Source organism: Bison bison, unplaced genomic scaffold (genome assembly GCF_000754665.1).
Source record: "Bison bison bison isolate TAMUID 2011002044 unplaced genomic scaffold, Bison_UMD1.0 scf7180017864254, whole genome shotgun sequence".
In the NCBI taxonomy this organism is placed as follows: Eukaryota; Metazoa; Chordata; class Mammalia; order Artiodactyla; family Bovidae; genus Bison; species Bison bison.
Genome location: NW_011494826.1, coordinates 9,742,124 through 9,765,733, shown reverse-complemented (window position 1 = coordinate 9,765,733; position 23,610 = coordinate 9,742,124). Strand labels below are relative to the sequence as shown.

Here is a 23,610-nt window from a genome sequence, read left to right as displayed (position 1 = left end):
TTTAAGAGAAGGGAGCCAGCAAGTTGGGCCCTACCTAAACAGGACTTGGGGAAGGAAGTGGTGTGGCTCCTGAGTGCGTGCCTGTGCTATGTGTAAACGCAAGATAACTCCAAAGATAACACGAGAAACGAAAAGTAGTGTGAGATCTCAAGCAAATTACTTGATTCTCTATTTCCTTAGTTGTAAAATAATTATATTTGGCTTGCTGTGAGGATTAGAGATCATTAAGTTTTCAACAGTCAATGAAAATTGTACGTGATGCAGAAAATGAGTTACTTTCAAAAACCCCAGATACTTCCTTTCGTGAAACGGGTAACCAAAGTCAACTTCTCCCCAAACAGGGCCACAAATGGGGGCAGCAGTCATGTACTCCAAGCAGAATTTATTACCCAAATCAATTTGAGGAACTCCAGGCACTGGTTACAGCCTTCCCTGGTCACAAGAAAACCAGAACCTCTTCAAACTCACCTGCCAACCCTAGCTGATCTGAGGGGTAGGACTGTAGCCCAAATCATGTCCCAGCTATTGTATCTTCATTCGTGACCAGTAACCTCAAAGTCACAAATGTCATGGTGTGATTTAGACCCCAATCTTACCCAGGAAAATCCCATAATTAAAACAGACAAGGTTGGAGCTATCACTCAGACAGAAAGGTACAAAGACCCTTAATTGGCTTTGAGGAGGGAAAGTTTCCTGCTCATAAAGACTGAAACTAAACCAATTGTCTAATAATCATTAGTGAACTTTGAGCCTAGAAGGGCATGCTAATCCTGTGGGGTAAGACAGGTGTACTGCCCAAACTCTCCTGGGCTAGTCTGTACACGATTTAAGGTCTCCCATGAGGACCTTTAAGTAGGCACCTCCTGGTTGCCTAGTAACAAAGGAGCCTGCAGTGGCTGCCTCCAAATGTGCAAAAGGGTTCAGGCGGGGCACATTGGGAAGGTGATTCTTCACCTTGCAAAGTAAGTCACACAGAATTCTCAGGATCTGAAGAGCAGTGCTGCAAAGTTCCTTGTCTGTTTCTACATTTAAGGAATACAAGCTGGTTTGATTTCACATGAGATTGTGATTTTATTTGTTCAATTTTTATGTGTCCTAGATCCAGGAAAGTGAGTCCCTTATTCTCCTTTTGTCATAAAACCAAACAGCCCTAGTGTCAAGGGAGAGGCACTGTGCTCTGAAGTAAAATTGTTCACAACCTTTCACCCTCAACCCGGAGCTGCAGATTTTTGTGAAAATCAGCTTCTGGGCCACTTAAGTCTTGATAAAGTTGTAAATGGTCTCTTCTTACCTGAGCTACCATCTCCCATCTGGCCACAGTCACAATAGAAGCAGGAATTCAATGGGCAGATTTCTTTCCTTATTCAACTTCCAGGTACTCCAGGAAGAAGGGGAGTTCCCAGCACCTGCCTGCCAAGCTCTGCTCTACTTGAACTTTGATCAGCATAAACAGGTCATCCTGACTACAAGTTCCCCCAAATTCTCCTTACTTGTGTTTTTTTATTTTTATTTTTTTAAATTTTATTTTATTTTTAAACTTTATAATATTGTATTGGTTCTGCCATATCTTACTTGTGTTTTTAAGGCACAACTCCCCAGCGTACGGCTCTCTGTTTACAATGAATTATTTTAATTATTCTAACTACTCAAAAGAAACTTCCACCACTCCCAGTCAACCACTGAACTCCAACATGCTGAGAGTGGGGACAACGACAGAGCTCAATTCACATCATGGATTCTGGTCGTTGGGGTCACACTTGATCATGACTTTCAACCCCAAACCCTTTTTGGATGTTTCAAAGGCCTCCAGAGCTTTCTCCAGAGGAAACCGATGGGTGACCAAGGGCTTTACATTCACAGACTTGGATGCAAGCATTGAAATTGCCATCGGCCATCTGGAAAAGATCACAAGCATTACACTCAACCTTCAGGAGGAAACAGGGAGGGCCCTAAAACTACCAAGCACAAGATCAGCTTGGCCACACTTACTAGTTTTTTGGTTTGTTTTTTTTTTGACCACATTTATTTGTAGATTTGTGGTTCTGCAAGGTCGGTTCTACAAGCCAACAATGGGTGGAAATGATCTTATGACTTGTAATTCAGGAGTACAGAGTCTGTTCCCAAATGCAATGTCTGCCATGAAGCCTAGAATTTCTCTGGCATGAAGGTCTAAGGCATATGTAAGCCACAGTGAAGAGGCAGATAGCCTCAGGGCGGCAGCCCAGGATGATCTTATCACACCCTGTAGCAGCTCATTTGGCAGAGTTTACAGGAAAAAACAGCACTCTGTTGACAGGACAGATACAAATTCTAAAATGGGAGAAAGGGCCACTGGTGGGGAAGATGGTCCTGGACAGAGTTCCCCAGCAGGGAGAGGATCGAGCCACAAAACACATGTTGGCATTTATTTAGACCCCGTCACTTCCCAGGGTGGGACCTGGGGACTGGGAGTGAGAACCAAGGAACTGGAGTTCTTGTGGTTGCCCTCGTTTCTCTCCTTCTCTTTAAAGAGGGAAGATGGAGATCTGGCCACTTAGAACCGGAAAAGAGAGCGCCTGGGCGATGAGGGGAAGACATTCAAGAAGAGCATGCCTCATAATCTCCCTCCCTCACTCTCTCCCTACAGATCTGTCAGCTCTGCCCTCCCATCTTTAACCAGGAGTGAATGCTCTCTCTTTGGGGCCTTATCATATCGCATGGCTCTCAATGCGGCCAAGGCGTGCCTCTCATGAATAAACAGGCAGAGCCTCTTGGTCCCAGAGGCCGTGGAGGGCCTCCCTTGGACTTGCTGGCCGCTTGCCACCCTGGTTCACCCACAACATACTCACGTATTGCAGTATCGAAACACGCCCTTGATGTCCACCTCCCTGGTGGCTGCATGCACGAGGGGCACGCTGGTCATCTCAGAGCCCAGCCCCACCAACACCAGGGTCCCACCAGAATGAGTGGCCTGAAGAAGAGGTAAGGACAGAAAGCTAAGAAAATGAGAAAATACAGACTCCACTCACAGTAGCCCTGTTGCCATGAGGATGCATGCATGGTAAGTTGCTTCAGTCATGTCTGACTCTTTGTGACCCCATGGACTATATAGCCTGTCAGGCACCTCAGCCCACAGGATTCTCTAGGCAAGGGTACTGGGGTGGGTTGCCATGCCCTCCTCCAGGGGATCTTTCCAGTTCAGGAATCAAACCTGTGTCTCTTATGTCTCCTGCACTGGCAGGTGGGTTCTTTACCACTGGCACCATGTGAAAAGCCCACTGTTGCCATAAAAATAGGTAAATATCCAGAAATTTCAGAAAGCTTGATTCTTTTTATACAGCTGAACTCTTTAGCATGTTAACCAGACTCAGCAGAGCAGCAGAGTGAACACGGCCTCCATTAAAGGTCCTGAATGCACTTTACCAGTGGAGGCACAGTGGGAGCATCTCCTGCCGCCCACAGCACCCCAGGAAACAGCAAAAGTTCTCCAGAGAGCAATGAGGATCTCCCCTGCAACCAAGGCTGACCCTTCAGCAGCCTCTGAGCATCTTTCAAAGCTTTACTTAGTACCAGATGTCAGTGTCAGCCACTTTCTCCTCCAGAGTACTTACCCACAAGACAGAGGGTCAAATTTCTAAGGGGCCACCAACTACCAAGCACTATACCAATGGGGAGGGCTATAGGAATTCTGTGGTTCAACAACTGCCTTAGGGGCTTCCCTGGTGGTCCAATGGTTAAGACTCCCAGCTACCACTGCAGGGGGCACGGGTTCGATCCCTGGTGGGGGAACTAAAAAATCCCAAAAGCGGTGTGGCCAATAAATAATTAATTAAAATGCTTTAAAAAAAATAAAAACTGCCTTATATGTGAAGGCTGGCAATTAGAAATCTTTGTTCCAGGGACATTCACCTCAATGGTATAAGTCATAACGGAGTCATCAATTTCCTCTTTGGAGTGGGCAGGAGAGCAAAATTTCCGCTGACAACTTCCACATAACTTTACATGAGTGCTGAGCCTGCTCCAGAGATGTGGGGGAGATCATGGTGCTCAGTGTAGTGAGAGACAGAAAAATGGACAATTTGCTCATGCTAAGTTTTTACTATAGCTAACAGTAGAAAGCACTTACTGGGGGCCATTCTAAGTGCTAACCACAGAGATTTAAAACAGCACACATCACAGCTTGTCTCCGCGGGGAAGGATACATCCTGGAGAGAAGCCTGTAGTATAGGGGTGACTCCTGGCAGTTGTACTTTTGAGCTGTGGGCCCCGAGACGGTGCTGTCAGCCATGGTCGCCTCATGTGTAAGAACAGGACGATGCCTTCCCATAGCAGGACTAAAGGGGTAACAGTCACAGAGGCCTGCACTAGAATGGGCTCAACGCATAGCTCATTTGCGGGTTTAATGGAGGAGCAGTCACTTACAGACCACCTGTGACATACAAACACTGTCAGCCAAGGAAAGGGCATCTCACGACGGGAAAATGTTGCTGTCCTCACTGAAGGGGAGGGGTTCAGATTTGTGAGTGAGCCACGGAATACACTGAGAAACTTCCCAGGAAACCTGCTGTCCACTCAGCATTTCCTCTCTACCTGGTAAGAAGGGAGAGAAGCACCACTGAACTGGTCATCACAAGCTGCCAGGAGGCCAGTAGCTTACTGACCACAGGCAAAGGAATGCTCAGGCCATTGCTTAGTGGGTGTGACTTTCACAACAAGGAGATGACAGCAATGCTAAACATTTGCTAGGTCTCCTTATGAATATTATCCAGACACAACACGACAGAAGACTGACTCTCAAAGGAGGGCTTTGCCCTATAAAGCCATATCTTTTACTGCCTCTCTGTTGAATTGGGGGTCACTGTCTTGTCAACAACTCAAAAACAGCACACACACCTTACTGCTCAAGCCCTCAAGGTGTCTGGCACAAAACCAGGCATATGGCAGGAACCCAAGATATGCCATGAGTCAACATGGCTCCACTGGTAACACACAGGCTCAATGCCTGCTGGATTTTGGTTTCTCTTAGCTCCTTCCCACATGGTGATGCTGATTATCTCCAACAATGGAGCCGAGAGCTGGTTGATTCCGGCTGGAACTGGTCAGGGCAAAAGTGGCACCTGCTCCTCCCTCTCCCGTTGCTTCCCTGACACCCCGGGGTCACAGGCATCTTGGTAGGAAGAGGGGAAGGCAGCTCTGCTTGGGTGCCAGGCTTGAGGGCCGTGCCACACAGGTTGAGGGATCAGCTTTTCCCAAATGTCTTGCATGGTGGAAAGTGCCCTTGTGCGTGACTCAGTGTGACTCAGAAGGGCAGAGGCATGTGCTGTTGTGAGAAAGCAGTCTGGGGGACAGGGCAGGGGTGCCCAGGGGTGGCAGCTGCCGCCATTCTCCCCAGCCCAGCCCCTTCCACCCCAGAACTGGCTCCTAGCCCCTCGATCTCTTCCCCTCTGGAGCAGCCGGATGGAGCAAGGAAAGCCCAGGCATTGGAGTAGTGCGCTCCAGGCAAGTCCCTGGGCCTCTCTCATCATAAAACGTGTAAAATGAGAACTTACTGTGAGGGCTAGTATGCAGATTAGGACCATGTCTATAAAGCACACAGCCAAAAACACGGCCCATGGTGGAGAGCAGAGCCGAGCTCGTATTCCTTCTTTTCCTCATACTTTGGCAGTGCTACTCCTCCCTGCCCCTCCCCTTCCAACATCCATAAATTACTGGTGGGTTGCTAAAGGGTGGGTCAGGTATTGGCAGCTTATTCGTTCCTAGTTCTGGGAAAGGACAGCAGAAGACAACTTTGACCCTAGAAACACACCTCATCTTTGTGACTAACTGAATTAGTGCCCGTCACCTTGTATCAGTGACTCAAAGACTGTAGTTTTCCTCAATAAAACAAGATAGGGATTTCCCACACTCATCTAAGGCATGGTTCCCTGTTCCTCCTATTGATTGTTTTTTCTTTTTCTTTTTTTTCACCAAGAGCACTACTTGGTAAAATCCTATCCTAAAGGTATGAGTCACTTAACATCTTTGAAGGCCCATGTGTATCTGTGGCCTAGTTTGAACATCACAATGACCCAATGAGGATGTTAGGGAAGTGTCATTACCTTCATAAGAGAGATAAGAAAGCAGATAACAAGGGATTACCTAATTATGTTTTGCAGGGGGAGCATGCCTTCTACTGGTGCCTTCTACTGGTTCACCACCCTGGGCTGCTTACTCGAAGCTGCCCACCAGCTTCAGCTACCCTTATTTCTACTGGGCCTGATGGCTCAAATGGTAAAGAAGCTGTCTGCAGTGTGGCAGACCTGGGTTCGATCCCTGGGTCAGGAAGAGTCCCTGGAGAAGGGAATGGCAACCCACTCCAGTATTCTTGCCTGGGAAATCCCATGGACAGAGGAGTCTGGTGGGCTGCAGTCCACTGGGTTGCAAAGAGTCGGACATGACTGACTTAACACTTTCACTTTATCCCTACTCACGTAGATGCCAGCTTGGATGGAGGTCTCCACCCCTGTGCACTCAATTGTGACTTCTGGCTTGCTGCCCAGCAGGCCTTCCACTTTCTTGGCTATTTCCTGAGGGCTCTCGTTGGAGATCTGGAGGATGAAATCAGCCCCGACTTCCTTGGCTTTAGACAACCGAGAGGCTGACAGATCTACAGTTGAACAAAAGTTTCTTTCAAACTAAGAAACTGGACGGTGGATTAGGGAGAAAAAATGAAGATGCAGATTCTGATGCCAAGGAAGCTCTGTGTAGTGGTGTGGCTGAGCCCAACACACACACTCTCTGAACACACACACCCTCACACACAATCTTTCGATAACTTCTCAAACATGTACACCCTTCTATATCCCCATATACCCCCATACCTACCACATAGCTCTCCACAGCTACACACATACACTCTCTCACCTCCTCACACAAAACACGCAGTGACACCCTTCTGCACCCCATTCCCTTCAAATATCCACAACACCCCATAAAGCACACAACTCTACACATTTACCCACACACTCTCAGATACGTTACACACATACATACACACTCTCTCACAGATGCCTTCTCCACATACATACACCCAGCTTCAGTTTATATCACACCTCTCCACACTCACATACTCACATATGCTGTCAGATAACCTCTCCTCACATATACACACTCATGTCTCTCGTTCATATCACATACCTCACACACAAACATCCTCTTATAAACATATCACACCCAACTAACTTCACATCACATACATACACTCACACATACACACCCCCTCTGAGTTTGGTCAAACAAGGGCTGAGTCTCTTCTTAGGACCAAATGGGCAGTTTAAGTATCTGAGGTTCACATATAAAGAGCCAGGTTCTTATCAGTGGTTTTCTTAAGAAAAACTTACCAGTCACCACCACTTGAGCTGCACCCATTGCCTTGGCTGCAAGCAAACTGACCAGTCCAATTGGCCCTGAATAAAAGAGTAAATAGGAGACAATTCTGAAATACCAAACACCAGCTCTCCCCCTTTTCCAGGCCAGGGACAGAAACTGTACCTTCTGTGGGCCTCTAGCATCTCTGCCCCAGTCCCTGACGTACAGTGAGACCTTAACAACTGTTTGCTGAATGCATGAGTAAATGAACACATGAGTGCTTGTTCTCTACCTGGAATCTGCTCCCAGTGCTGGGCTCCTGTTCTCTTTGCCCCCCACCCACCTTTTCAGAAAGAACCCCTCATGTCTCCCCAAGGTGAGACGTATCCTTTAAGGTGCCCCCTGAGGACCCCCTGTCAGGGTGTCCTAGGTTGTCTTCCCCATTTCGGTGTGCTAGATGGTTTTAACACAAAAACCAGATCACAAATACACTTATGCAGGATACCTTTGAGGATCTGCTTTTTGGACACTCCAAAAGTGAGTTAGTGAGTTTGCCCAGAAAGCAAAACACTGGGAAATAAGCAACAAATGGGTTAAGTAAACTACAGCAGGATACTATACACCTGTTAAAAAGAGGAATTCCCTGGAGGTCCAACTGTTAGGACTCTGTGCTTTCTCTGCCAATGGCATGGGTTTGATCACTGGTCAACGACCTAAGATCCCACAGGCCATGTGGTGTGGCAAAAAAAAGAAAAAAAAAAAAAAAATATATATATATGTCATCTAACTCTTATCTATTGACATAGAAAAATGTTCACAATATATTAATGTTTTTGTAGGTAAAATGAAGCATGATCATTTAGAATGATCTCATGAATAAAGCAAAAACAAAACTGAAAGATTCTACACCAAATTCTTACCAATGGTCCTCTCAGGCTGATGGTGCTATCAGTGAATTTTTGTGTGTGTTTGTTCACATGTGTGCAGGCATGGTATGAATAATTTAATTTCTTTTTCTAAGGCAAAAATGTATTACTTATGCAGATTAAAAAGAAAAAACCTGTCACCTGGATCCTACAGTCTGCTTGGCTCATTGAGGCACATCTGTTCTACACCCATCACCTGCCATAGGAAGCCCTGCAGTCACTTATTTGGCCCTGCCCCAAAAAAATCAATCACAAAATGTATAAGGATTAACTCAAAATGGATTAATGACTTGAACATAAGACCTGAAACCCTAAAACTCCTAGAAGAAAACATAGGTAGTAAGCATCTTGACATCAGTCTTGATGAGTTTTTGGATTTGACAGCAAAAACAATGGCAATAAAAGCAAAAATAAACAAGTGGGGAATTCCCTGGCAGTCCAGTGGTTAGGACTCCATGTTTTCACTGCCAAGGGCCCAGGTTCAGTCTTTGATCAGGGAACTAAGATACTGCAAGCTGCATGGTGTGGCAAAAAAAATAAAAATAAAAAATAAACAACTGGGACCATATCAAACTAAAAAACTTCTGCATAACGAAGCAAACATCAACAAAATGAAAAAAGCAACTTGTTGAGTAGGAGAAAAATATTTGCAAATCATATATTTGATACGGGTATTAATCTCCAAAAATATAAAGAACTTACCCAACTTAACAGCAGAAAAACAATCCAATTTAAAAATGGGCAGAGAATATGACTAGACATGTTTCCAAAGAATATATACAGATGGGCAACATAAACATGAAAAGATGCTCAACGTTAATAATCAGAGAAATTCAAAGCAATATTACAAAGAGATATCACTGCACATCTGTCAGCATGGCTTTTATCAAAAACACAAGTAACAGGTGTCGGGGAGGGTATGGAGAAAGGGAAAATCTTATGCATTTGTTAGTTGGGAATGTAAGCCAGTCCAAACACTATGGAAAACAGTATGGAGATTAAATTAAAAATTAAAAATAGAACTTCCATGTGATCTGACAATTCTGCTTCTGCTCAGAAGTGGAATTTTATCCAAAGAAAACAAAAGCACTAACTCAAAATGAATCTCCACTCCCATAATCACTGCAGCATTATTTATAATCGCCAAGACATGGAAACCATCTAAGTGTTCATCAGTGGATGAACAGACAGAAAAAATGTGGTGTACACACACACACACACACACACACACACACAATGGAATATTATTCAACCATAAAAACCCTGAGCTCATAGTTATGGAGACTGGACTGGATTGCCAGAGGTAGTGGTGGCAGTGAAGAAATGGATGAAGAGGGTCAAAAGGTACAAATTAAACCTCAATAATACAAAAAAAAGTGTACACCAGCTCACACCCACAAGGAGTGAAGCATGTTGTCTCGGTCACCTGAAGCAGTTAGAAGCCTAGATGATTCAATCTGAGGTTGCCAGGTTTGTTCAGCTGGGTGGAAGCAGAGGAAGAAGGAGCTAGCTATAAGCCTATGTGGCCAGAGTGCTGGCTCCCCATGGGCTGGGACTCACTCCTGCTGGTCCTAAGTAGTAGCCATCTCATTCTTGGAAGACCAGGAGACCAGTTCTCTGGGATGATCTGAAAGCTCCAAAAGATACCCTTCCCTTTAATCCCAAAAATATTTCCCTAGTTTCCTGTCAAGGGTTGAAAAATAATTCCAAATTGCACTCTTTAAAGTGAACAAATGAGTTATGTTGCCTAGGAGATAACATTAGTTAGCTACCTTGCCTGCAAACATTTATTTAGCATAGTGCTCGTCACTGAAGGAATGGCACACTGTAATCCTCCCTAACCAGAGATTCGAGAATCTATTTCAGCCCTTGGAGTGGGGATGAGATGGGCAGAGGGGTCTCACATTCCCCTTTAATGAACTCATAACCACAGTGATATCTGTTTCTTACCAGCTCCACACACAAGGACCTTGTTCCCCAGCGTGACTCCAGCTCGCCGGCAGGCATGGATCCCCACAGACAGTGGCTCAATCAGGGCCCCTTCCTCAAAGGTGACATTGTCAGGAAGCCTGAGGAGTCATTCAACATACTCAGTCCCTCTAGGTTAACAATAATAACAATAGCTAATATTTACTGAGCTTTTATTTATATGCTGAGCAAAAGGGCTAAGCAATTTACCTATAGTCACTCTTGTAAATCCTCAGAACAGTTCTGTGTAGACATTATCATTCCCACTTTACAGACAAGGAAAGCAAGCTTTGGAGGAGTGAATGACTTGCTCCAAAAGTTCAAAATCAGGGAGTACTGAGAATCTTAAAGGGTTTAAACTGGAAACCAGGTACGTCTGATTCCAGAGCCCGTATCATACTGCCTCTCTCTGAAAATGCCATCCAAGATAAGGTGCGGTGTGGCTGTCTTTAATAAACGAGTTCATTTTACAAGGGTTTAACTTAACCACATCCCAGCATTTCATCTGCTTCTCAAACTTATAGCCTTTCTGGTTTCATTTTAGCAAACAACCCAGACTATCAGCAGCTTTGCAAAACAGTATTAGAAGCTGACATCACTCTGTACATCGTCCCCCATAGTACATGCTCCAAAAGAACCACATGTGCTAGCAGCAGCTGCCTGGCTGTCTCTGGACTGGTTAAGATGGGAAAGGGCTTGTCTCCACATAGCAGATTAAATGCTGTGTCACCTTCGCCACTGGGTTCTTGGCTTTCACTTCCCTGTCTACTGGCATCTTGACCCTTTTCGAGATACCACTGATGAAGACAGCAAATATTTGCATAATGCTTTACAGATTAGAGAGCTTTCTCCTCCATTATCTCATTTAATCCTCAGCATGACCTTGTCAGGCAGGAAGGGCAGGCTTTGTTGTTTTTTTCTTTTTTTGGCGGCTTGCAGGATCTTGGTTCCCCATGCATTCTTAGTTGTTCAGTCATGTCTAACTCTTTGTGACCCCATGGACTGTAGCCTACCAGGCCCCTCTGTCCATAAAATTTTTCAGGCAAGAATACTGGAGGGGTTGCCATTTCCTCCTCCAGGGGATCTTCCAGACTCAGGGACTGAATCCGAGGCTCCTGTGTCTCCTGCATTACAGGTGGATTCTTTACCCACTGAGCCATTGGCTGTGAACAGGGATTAAACCCAGGCCCTCAGCAGTGAAAGCCTAACCACTGGACTGCCAGGGAAGTCCAGGGAAGGCTTTGTTTTTTATTCTATAAAAGCAAAACTGACTGAAGCCATGAAATTAAAAGACGCTTGCTCTTTGGGAGAAAAGTTATGACCAACCTAGATAGCATATTCAAAAGCAGAGACATTACTTTGCCAGCAAAGGTCCGTCTAGTCAAAGCTATGATTTTCCAGTAGTCATGTATGGATGTGAGAGTTGGATCATAAAGAAAGCTGAGTGCCAAAGAACTGAAGCTTTTGACCTGTGGTGTTGGAGAAGACTCTTTGAGAGTCCCTTAGACTGCAAGGATATCTAACCAGTCCATCCTAAAGGAAATCAGCCCTGAATATTCATTGGAAGGGCTGATGTTGAAACTGAAGCTCCAATACCTTGGCCACCTGATACGAAGAACTAACTCATTGGGAAAGATTGAAGGCAGGAGGAGAAGGGGACGACAGCAGATGAGATGGTTGGAGGGCATCACCGACTCAATGGACATGAGTTTGAGTAAACTCCGGGAGTTAGTGATGGACAGGGAGGTCTGGCGTGCTGCAATCCATGGAGTCGCAAAGAGTCAGACACGACTGAGTGACTGAACTGAACTGAGCAGAACTGAAGCCAGAAGACATTAAGAGACCTGCCCCAAATTACAAGCCTAGTGAGCAAGAAAGTAAAAACTTGAATCCAGATCTCCTGATTTCATATCCTCTGCCTGTCCCACATCAGCTGCCTTTTGGCACAAGCAGTTCTATAGTTAACTTTTGCTAGTTCCTCACTGCCCAGTACTTATTCAATGCTCCCAAAACCTCCACATGCAAGAACATGAAATCCCTAAAATTCCAAAAAGAAATAAGTGGAAGCCAAAGCATGGGCTCATCTCCATGACCCTTCTGTTCACAACCCTCCACAAGATAAATAACAAGGTCTACATTCGGCCTGACAGGTGCCCACAACCCTTTCTTTCTCCCCTCCCCTCTGCTTCTCTTACACCATTTCCCCCACTCCAATCCACTCTTCTGCTCTGATTATTATCATCATCCCCCTACCTGCTGAATCTATCCCATAAATTCAATATTAAGGAAAAAACTCTGAAGAGAAATATTGACTTGCAAACTCTCTCAAAGACCCCAAATCACACACACACTCTCTCCAATAGTCCTGCCTCATCACATTTGGGTCTCGCTCAAAGCTGGTACTGGGACTAAAGTGAGGGTGGCCTGTGGACAGGAACTGTGTGCTCTTCTCATCCTCACTCTGACTTCCCTATGACATAAGAATACCAAGAGGAGGGGCTTCCCTGGTGGTCCAACGGTTAAGAATCTGTCTTGCAATACAAGGGACACTGGTTCGATCCCTGGTCCAGGAAGATCCCACATCCCTTGGAACGGCTAAGCCTGTGAACTACAACTACTGAGCCTGAGCTCTAGGGCCCATGATCGGTAAATATTGAGCCCACCAGGCCACAACTTCTGTGCTCCACAACAAGAGAAGCCTCTGCAACTAGAAGCCCACACCTGGAAACTGGAGAGTAGCTCCCACTTTCCACAACTAGACAAAGTCCATGCACAGTAACAAAGACCCAGAGCAGCCAATTAAAAAAAAACAAACACAGAGAAATGGGATTGGAGATGGTGATGAGAAAGGATTATCCTGTGGGAGATTATTCCACTGACAAGGCAGATGTTGCCTTATCACACATAGTCATAGCCAGAGTCCTGCGAGCTGCCCTTTTGCCACAGACCTGGGAGGAGCTACTGGTCCTCTTTCCCCAACCTTATTGTGTGAAAGCTGAGGGAAAGGGGATGAGTTTCTTTCCAACTCTAACTGTTCATGATTTTCTAAACACCAGAAGAGAGTGAAAAAGTTGGCTTAAAGCTCAACATTCAGAAAACTAAGATCATGGCATCCTGTCCCATCACTTCATGGGAAATAGATGGGGAAACAGTGGAGTGGCAGACTTTATTTTTGGGGGCTCCAAAATCACTGCCGATGGTGACTGTAGCCATGAAATTAAAAGATGCTTACTCCTTGGAAGGAAAGTTATGACCAACCTAGATAGCATATTCAAAAGCAGAGACATTACTTTGCCAACAAAGGTCCGTCTAGTCAAAGCTATGATTTTTCAGTAGTCATGTATGGATGTGAGAGTTGGACCATAAAGAAAGCTGAGTGCCAAAGAACTGATGCTTTTGAGCTGTGGTGTTGGAGAAGACTCTTGAGAGTCCCTTGGACTGCAAGAAGATCCAACCAGTCCATCCTAAAGAAAATCAGTCCTGAATATTCATTAGAAGTACTGATGTTGAAGCTGAAACTCCAATACTTTGGCTACCTGATGGAAAGAACTGACTCATTTGAAAAGATCCTGATGCTGGGAAAGATTGAAGGCAGGAGGTGAAGGGGACGACAGAGGATGAGATGGTTGGATGGCATCACCGACACAATGGACATGAGTTTGAAAAAACCCTGGGAGTTGTTGATGGACAGGGAAGCCTGGCGTGCTGCAGTCCCTGGGGTCGCAAAGAGTCGGACATGACTGAGCGAATGAACTGAACTGAAACACCAGAGAACGACAAGGTAACTTGGAGGTTTTCATAGTGGGATTCAGGGAATAGGCAAAGCTTCCCTGGTGGCTTAGAGGTTAAAGTCTCTGCCTGAAATGCGGGAGACCTGGGTTCAATCCCTGGGTTGGGAAGATCCCCTGGAGAAGAAAATGGCAACCCACTCCAGTATTCTTGCCTGGAGAATCCCATGGATGGAGGAGCCTGGTGGGCTACAGTCCACAGGATTGCAAAGAGTCGGACACCACTGAGCGACTTCATTTTCACTTTCAAAGAATGATCAAGAAGCCAAGGGGGAAGCAGGAAGATAGAAAATAAGATGGGTAGGAAAATAAAGAAGCTGTCGTGGTGTGCAAATCCTCACAAAAAGAAACAAGAGAAGAGGGTGTGGACCCAGGGCTAGGCTGGGGACACAGACACAAAATACCCTTGGAGAGGAAGAGAAGTGGGGGTAGTGTGTCCCCTGAAGGCCCTCTGCAGCCCTCCCATTGCCACTGCCAACCAGGACACTTCCTTCCCCACCTCTCCCTACAACCAACCCCCGCTCCCCATTCCCAGTGCAAGGCTCCTTTTCAGGCCTATCATGGTACCATCCCCCAAACATAAGGCCACAGCTATGACGCAGTCATTGCACTGTTTACTGAGCTCCTATTACGTGCCAGGCCTCATGTTGAGTACCTGAGATGCTTTTCCCATTGAATTAATGCACTAAAATGTATTAATTCTATGCATTTCATCATATCAATGCTATTATTTCCATTTTACCGTCTAGAAGATTGAGATTACACAGTTTAATTTGCTCTAGGTCACACAGTTGGCAAGTAGCAGAGATCAGTGGTTAGTCTCAAGCTTTATCACTACGCTCTTCTGCCTTCCACAAAAAACTTGTTGGGCACCTTGACTTGAAAAGGGCCCAGGAAAGGTGGGCTGGTTTAGGAACCACTTGCTCAAAGGCAGACTCTGCCCTTGTAACTTGTTCCCTCCTTGAGTGCCAACTTAAACTCACGAGGTCCCTGGCCTGTGACTCCTCTCAAGGCTTCCAGTAGGCACTAGAAAACTCAGATCTGTCAGACTGCCCCTGTGACGAGTGCCTGGCCTCCGCTGGACAAGCCCCATCTTGGCCAAGAGGCACCGCTGGGGCCAGGCTGGGGTGCGGAGAACACACCTGGCCGGTTGAGAAGGAAAGTGGCACACCAGCATCCCAGAGCCCCATGCCAGGCCCGTGCAGAAGGTATAGCACTCGGTTTCTGCCAGACATAAGTTCCCCAATCACTTTGAAAGCTGAGCTAGGACAGTGAGGACAGGGCAAGAGCCTGAGAATCACTGCCACCCTGTCTGGACTTCTGGCTCTGTTCTGGGGCCAAGCTAATCAGCCTTCTCCAGCCTCTGCTAATTCTCACATAATCCTGGGGTCCACCTCACCATCAGTTATGGAAGTCAAATAAGCCATGCAGAGACCTAGCACAAGGCCAGGCAGGTAATAACAATCATTGTGTCTTTACATGCATGGTCACATTTAATCTCCAGGTGGTTAAAGAGACTGAGGTGAAGAAGGTTCATTTCCACAAAGTCACTCACTAGGAGTGAGTGGACCCAGGGTCCCAAAGCTCATGCCCTGTGGCTCTACGCCACAGTAAACTTTGGCTGTTGCTATCATTGTTGTTAAGGTTCCTACTGTTACAAGATATCTTTGTTGTAGCTGCAGTGGAAACCAATAACAGAGGACAATCCCAATAAGTTACCTCCAAGACAGCTGGAGAGGAGTGACTGATTTCAGCAATGATTTTCTATTATTGCTCTACTTGAGGGAAAATTAGACTGAACGACTAAATCTAAGCACCGAGGGTCAGTCCTAGCCCTAAGGCAGGCCTGCCGAGAGAATGCTTAATGTCTGGAATTATGAGCGTAAAAGAAGGAAGAAACCACTATGGGAAACTAGAAGAAAGAACACCAAAAAACAGCAGGGAAGAGGTCCCAGGTGCCGTGGCTGGGCCCTGGGCACTGACTTGTAGCAGAAGTTAGCATTGTGCTTGTAGAACCGGCAGAGGTTCCCATCATCGGGGGGCGTGGCGCAGAAGAAGATGGTAGGTGACAGATTGTATCGGCCAATCTTGCAGAACTCATCAGTTTCTCGAGGAGCACCAGGCTCGATGGCGACACGATCACCTGGTGGAAAACAAACATACAAACAAACAAACAGAGGGGCAGAGATGCTGGTAAGAGTCACGTGCTCACAGGTAAATGCCAACAGGGGGATCTGGCCGAATGAGCCTCCCTCCCCATGGGGACCCAGGGTAGTCCAGGAAAGCCCAGCCTGTTAGTGTCTCCAAGGGAAATACCAAAGGCAGCACACACACTCTGGAAGAAAATGACCAGTCCACTTCTCCACAGGATGGTTTGCCTTGCCTGCCCTTTTTTCAACTCATGGGATAAGTCCTCCAGTTCCATAGCCACTTCCCAGCTTATGAAACATAACTAGTCCCAGCAAGCCAGGTTTTGTTCCCATTTCAAACTGGTGCAGAAGAGGTAGCTAGTGTGTGGAATTTGCAGAGTTTTTTCTTCCCTGTTTTGATAATATGCTGACAGGAGTCATAATGATGGCACATCTTGTGTTCAGTCTCCTAGACAATAACTGATTCCTGGTTAGTAGAACCACTAAGGCAAATGACCCATAGAGGCTTCAGACTCTGTACATCAGAGAAACACTAAGGCTTGTGAACAGCCGGCTCTACTGTACTTCTACTCCATGTCTCACTACGTCCACTTGGAAACCCAGCCTTAGACTGGCTCTTCTAACTTCTTAGTATGAAAAATTTCAAACATACAACAAAGTCATAGGACTTACCCCATGAGTTGAAAAACATACAGCAAAGTTGAAAGAACTGTATGATGAACACCCAGACGTTCTCTACTTGTTTCTTCAATTAACATTTAGCTACATTGATTTTATCACATATCCATCTCATTTATCTCTCTCTCTTCCACCCATCAATCCACCTTCTTTTCGAATGCATTTCAAAGTAGGCTGCACATTCAAGTACATATCACTCAGCTTCATATCATTAGACTGTAGCTTGCATATCATAACTACAGTTCAATACTTGTTTATGGTATCTTGTTAAGGTAAAATTTAGATGCTGACAAAATGCAGACATGTACTTAGCTTCTTCAGGGCTAGTGGATCCCTCCTGGTGCAGCCAGGCTCAGAGGGCCTTGTAACTAACACAGGATGACACCTCCTGAGAACTCTCTCCTTCCCAGAGAGAATCTGTTGTTTCCAGGCTATGAGGTGGGCTCACCAGGAAAAGAAGGTTAAAGCCACAGCTGGCTGTTCCAAGACAGCTTGGATTTAATTCACTGTGTTGGGGAACATTGCAATCTGCCGTAGCTGAGAATTCCGCCTGAATTAAGCAAATTCCCAGGTAGCTCAGTGATAAAGAATCTACCTGCCAAGTAGACTTGGACTCGATCCCTGGATCAGGAAAATCCCCTAAAGAAGGAAATGACAACCCACTCTAGAATTCTTGCCTGGAAAAATCCCATGGACAGAGGAGCCTCGTAGGCTACAGTCCATGGAATCGCAAAGTCAGATACAACTTAGTGACTTAACTATAGCAACAAAAAAATATTGATGGTTTCCAAGCCATCCAGTAAAATCAATGCTGCATGGAAGGCCCTGGTTCTCAGTGTGTATAGATATTCTGTGGTTCCTGTGGCTGCAACATCTTCCCCTCCCCTTTACCTGGCTTATTTCTTACTTGTCTTCAGGTGTTGAATTAATTTTCTCTTCCTCAGATGAGCCAGGGTTCTGGAGAGTAGTCTACACTGATCGCACCCTGTATTCTCCTCTGCTGCCCTCAACACAATTTTGATTAATTAACTGTCTGTCCCAGTTGCCTTCCCCTGTGTAAAATCCAAGTATGTAGAGATTGAGACTGTCTTGTTCACTGCTGTGTCCCCAGTGTTTACCAGAGGGCCTGGCCCTGAAAAATCACACAGAAATATATGTGCTGAATGAATAAACAAATCCATTGGCGAAAGGGCTTTGCTGACCTGGTTGTAGGTGCCTGACCAATGATCCCACTTTTACGACTGTTCCTGAAGCTTCATGCCCCAGCACCATTGGCTTTTTCACAACAAAATCTCCAATTCGACCATGCTGCCAGTAATGGACATCTGAGCCACAAATTCCAACAGAATGCATCTTCAGAAGCACCTCTGATAAGAGAAAGGAGAAGGAGAAAACAAGTGAGGAAGGGAAGGACCCCTCTATCTCTCTGAGGTGTTTTTCCTCTGGACAAATGAGAGGGTTTGGTTTCAAGGTCAGGTATAAAACTTAGATCACAGAGGAAAACAAGCTAAAAAGCAGCTTGACTAAGTCTTACAAGGCAAGAAAGCTTCCAAACAGCAAAATAACTGCATGTGAGGGCTAATTCTATGCATCAGCTTGGCTTGGCTATGGTGCCCAGCTGTTTGGTTAAATGCTCGATGTTGCTGGGAAGTTACTTTTTTGATGTGATTAACATTTAAGCACATCCATGTTCACTGCAGTATTATTTACAATAGTCAAGTTATGGAAACAATCTAAGTGTCCATTGATGGAGGAATGGACAAAAAAAAGGTGGTGTTATATATACAATGGAATATTATTCGGCCATTAAAAAAGGAAATCTTGCCATTTGCAACAACATGAATGGACCTTGAGGGCATTATGCTAAGTGAAATAAGTCAGAGAAAGACAAATACCATATGATTTCACTTAAATGCAGAATCTAAAACCAAACCAAAACAAAAACCTACCAAACTCAGATACAGAAAATGGATTGGTGGTTGCCAGAGGCAAGGAGTGGAAGGGGGGTGAAATGGGCGAAGGGGGTCAAAGGGAACAAACTTCTCCTTATAAAATAAATATCAATAAGTCTGGGGAGGTAATGTACAGAATGGTGACTGTATTTATAATACCGTGTTGCATATTTCAAAGTTCCTGAGAGAACAGATCTTAAAAAAGTTCTCATCACAAGAAAAAAAACTGTACAATAGTTATTTGCAATGACAGATGTTAACTAGACATTGTGGTGATCACTTCACAGTATATACAGATATTAAATCATCATGTTCACCTGAAGCTAACATAATGCTGTGTGTAAATTATATAATACTTTAATAAAACAAACATTTAAACCAGTATATTTTGAGTAAAGCAAATTATCCTCCATAATGTGGATAAACCTTCTCCAATCAATTGAAGGCCTTAAAAAAGTCTGAGGTTTCCTGAAGGAGATGGAATTCTCCTTAACTTAACTTACCTGAATTTTCAGCCTGCTGGTTATCCCTACAGATTTCAGTCTAGGCAGCTCCTCTGTCTCTGTTTCTCTCTATATAATAAAGCTAATATAAATAATAATGTCTCTCAGTTCTATTTCCCTGGAGAACTCTAATACACCAAATAAAAGGTGTTAGTAGGAAGAAGTGTGTCAACTACCTAAGAGGAAAAAAAACCTGTTTTTTGAGGAGATAACTGTTTCCAGACAACTAATATGCTATGCTTGAGTCTTGAGCTTCCCAGGTGGTGCCTCAGTGATAATGAACTTGTCTGCCAATGTAGGAGATGGAGATGTGGGTTTGATCTCTGGGCTGGGAAAATCCCCTGGAATAGGAAATGGCAACCCACTCCAGTATTCTTGCCTGGGAAATCCCATGGACAGAGGAGCCTGGTGGGCTACAGTCCATGGGGTTGCAAAGAGTCCATCACAGCTTAGCGACTGAGCATGCATGCCTGATTCTTATCTATCATGAGAAGGAGGCTGGTACGATTCAGGCTTGGCAATACTTTGTGTGCTATCAGGCTGAGTTCTTCATGCTTGTTTTGTTCAAAAGTGCAGCTTTAATTTAAACCATCCAAAGACTTCAACTGGCATTTCTCCTTCACAGGTTTGAATATAGTGAGATTTGGTGATATTGTTGTTGTCAGTTTTCCAAGTTTAAAATAATGATTGAACTGAGCCCCTTTGCTGAAATAAATCCTAAAGGATTACTGGCCTAGTGTGACTGAGTTTACCACATTACAAAGTATCTCCCTGAGAAAAAGCTCTGCCCTAGGAAGACAAAGAGACCAGAGCTCTGCTCCGCACTCGGATGTTTTACACATTGCCCTTGTCACAAACCACGGGAGATCCACCAGGTGTGGCTCCGTAGAACTTCCTCGTCCTTGGTGAACAGAGTAAGAAGTTGCAGGGCACATCCTGAGATCAAACTTAGGGAAAAGTCATTTGAGTCATGAAAATTATCTCGGAGTTTCCTCTCTTGAAGTTAGCAATTTATAACATGAGATTACATTTGAGATGCTAGAACGCTAGCTGAAATTTACCATCATTTCCCTTTTCAACTCAAGGGTGGCAAGGGATAAGAAAATGAGAGAAGCATGCTGCAGAGAGAAACTGAAAAGCTTCCTTTGGGTCCAGAGAAACCCTTTTCTTTTCTTTTTTTTTTTTGCCACCTCTGGAATCCACACTAACTTTTCAGAACACAATGAAGTGCCCTTTCACTTCTCTGAATATCATATCTCGGTAGATACACTTGAGCCTTAAATATACATTACTTGCTTAACACTGATAGAAACAGCTATTATCTGTCTTCTTAGTGCGGGCGAGAGGAGCTACCCCACGTCCGAGGTCAGGGGCAGAAGCCGGGAGGACCCCATGCCCGAGGGGAGGCGGCCAAGAGGAGTTACCCCACGTCCGAGGTCAGGGGCAGCGGCCGAGAGTACCAGGCTGCGACGGCGCAGGAACGGCTGAGAGGAGCTACCCCACGTCCAAGGTCAGGGGTGGCAGTCAAGAGGAGCTACCCCGCATCCTAGGTCAGGGGCTGCGGCCGACAGGAGCTACCCCACGCCTGAGGCCAGGGAGGAGCAACCCCACCTCCAAGGAGTGGTGGCTGCACGGGCACAGGGGGGGCCTAGAGAGCTATTCCACATTCAAGGTCAGAAGGGGCAGCGTGAGGAGGTACCCCTCGGCCAAGGTAAGGAGCAGCGGCTGCGCTTTGCTGGAGCAGCCATGAAGAGATACCCCACGTCCAAGGTAAGAGAAACCCAAGTAAGACGGTAGATGTTGCAAGAGGGCATCAGAGGGCAGACACACTGAAACCATACTCAAAGAAAACTAGTCAATCTAACCACACTAGGACCACAGCCTTGTCTAACTCAATGAAACTAAGCCATGCCCGTGGGGCCACCCAAGAGGGACGGATCATGGTGGAGAGGTGGAGAAGGGAATGGCAAACCACTTCAGTATTCTTGCCTTGAGAACCCCATGAACAGTTTAAAAAGGCAAAATGATAGGGTACTGAAAGAGGAATTCCCCAGGTCAGTAGGTGCCCAATATGCTACTGGAGATTAGTGGAGAAGTAACTCCAGAAAGAATAAAAGGATGGAGCCAAAGCAAAAACAATACCCAGTTGTGGATGTGACTGGTGATAGAAGCAAGGTCCAATGCTGTAAAGAGCAATATTGCATAGGAACCTGGAATGTCAGGTCCATGAATCAAGGCAAATTGGAAGTGGTCAAACAAGAGACGGCAAGAGTGAACGTCGACATTCTAGGAATCAGCGAACTGAAATGGACTGGAATGGGTGAATTTAACTCAGATGACCATTATATCTACTACTGCGGGCAGGAATCCCTCAGAAGAAATGGAGTAGCAATCATGGTCAACAAGAGTTCGAAATGCAGTAGTTGGATGTAATCTCAAAAACGACAGAATGATCTCTGTTCGTTTCCAAGGCAAACCATTCAATATCACAGTAATCCGAGTCTATGCCCCAAACAATAACGCTGAAGAAGCTGAAGTTGAACGGTTCTATGAAGACCTACAAGACCTTTTAGAACTAACACCCCAAAAAAGATGTCCTTTTCATTATAGGGAACTGGAATGCAAAAGTAGGAAGTCAAGAAACACCTGGAGTAACAGGCAAATTTGGCCTTGGAATACAGAATGAAGCAGGGCAAAGACTAATAGAGTTTTTCCAAGAAAATGCACTGGTCATAACAAACACCCTCTTCCAACAACACAAGAGAAGATTCTACACATGGAGATCACCAGATGGTCAACACCAAAATCAGATTGATTATATTCTTTGCACCCAAAGATGGAGAATCTCTATACAGTCAGCAAAAACAAGACCAGGAGCTGACTGTGGCTCAGATCATGAACTCCTTATTGCCAAATTCAAACTGAAATTGAAGAAAGTAGGGAAAACCACTAGACCATTCAGGTGTGACCTAAATCAAATCCCTTATAATTATACAGTGGAAGTGAGAAGTAGATTTAAGGGTCTAGATCTGATAGATAGAGTGCCTGATGAACTATGGACTGAGGTTCGTGACGCTGTACAGGAGACAGGGATCAAGACCATCCCCATGGAAAAGAAATGCCAAAAAGCAATTTTTTGGCTGTCTGGGGAGGCCTTACAAATAGCTGTGAAAAGAAGAGAAGCGAAAAGCAAAGGAGAAAAGGAAAGATATAAGCATCTGAATGCAGAGTTCCAAAGAATAACAAGAAGAGATAAGAAAGCTTTCCTCAGCAATCAATGCAAAGAAATAGAGGAAAACAACAGAATGGGAAAGACTAGAGATCTCTTCAAGAAAATTAGAGATACCAAAGGAACATTTCATGCAAAGATGGGCTCGATAAAGGACAGAAATGGTATGGACCTAAAAGAAGCAGAAGATATTAAGAAGAGGTGGCAAGAATACACAGAAGAACTGTACAAAAAAGATCTTCACGGCCCAGATAATCAGATGGTGTGATTACTCATCTAGAGCCAGATATCCTGGAATGTGAAGTCAAGTGGGCCTTAGAAAGCATCACTACGAACAAAGCTAGTGGAGGTGATGGAATTCCAGTTGAGCTATTTCAAATCCTGAAAGATGATGCTGTGAAAGTGCTGCACTCAATATGCCAGCACATTTGGAAAACTCAGCAGTGGCCACAGGACTGGAAAAGGTCAATTTTTCATTCCAATCCTAAAGAAAGGCAGTGCCAAAGAATGCTCAAACTACTGCAGAATTGCACTCATCTCACACGCTAGTAAAGTAATGCTCAAAATTCTCCAAGCCAGGCTTGAGCAATATGTGAACCGTGAAATTCCAGATGTTCAAGCTGGTTTTAGAAAAGGCAGAGGAACCAGAGATCAAATTGCCAACACACTCTGAATCATTGAAAAAGCAAGAGAGTTCCAGAAAAACATCTATTTCTGCTTTATTGACTATGCCAAAGCCTTTGACTGTGTGGATCACAATAAACTGTGGAAAATTCTGAAAGAGATGGGAATACCAGACCACCTGACCTGCCTCTCGAGAAATCTGTATGCAGGTCAGGAAGCAACAGTTAGAACTGGACATGGAACAACAGACTGGTTCCAAATAGGAAAAGGAGTACGTCAAGGCTGTATATTGTCACCCTGCTTATTTAACTTATATGCAGAGTACATCATGAGAAATGCTGGGCTGGAAGAAGCACAAGCTGGAATCAAGATTGCCAGGAGAAATATCAATAACCTCAGATATGCAGATGACACCACCCTTATGGCAGAAAGTGAAGAGGAACTAAAAAGCCTCTTGATGAAAGTG

General features: G+C 45.0%; 1 protein-coding gene across 1 annotated transcript in view; it reads right to left on the bottom strand.

Annotated features, from left to right (window-relative positions):
• Positions 1-362: 362 nt before the first annotated feature.
• SORD (sorbitol dehydrogenase) overlaps positions 363-23,610 on the bottom strand; it is a 35,168-nt gene continuing 11,920 nt past the window's right edge. The window contains exons 3-9 of the mRNA XM_010847748.1: positions 18,039-18,203; positions 15,992-16,151; positions 10,203-10,321; positions 7,359-7,424; positions 6,450-6,625; positions 2,829-2,950; positions 363-1,895 (exon numbers count right to left, since the gene is read on the bottom strand). Coding sequence (XP_010846050.1) covers positions 1,730-1,895; positions 2,829-2,950; positions 6,450-6,625; positions 7,359-7,424; positions 10,203-10,321; positions 15,992-16,151; positions 18,039-18,203 — 974 coding nt within the window. The 3' untranslated portion in view covers positions 363-1,729. The remainder of the gene's footprint in view (positions 1,896-2,828; positions 2,951-6,449; positions 6,626-7,358; positions 7,425-10,202; positions 10,322-15,991; positions 16,152-18,038; positions 18,204-23,610) is intronic.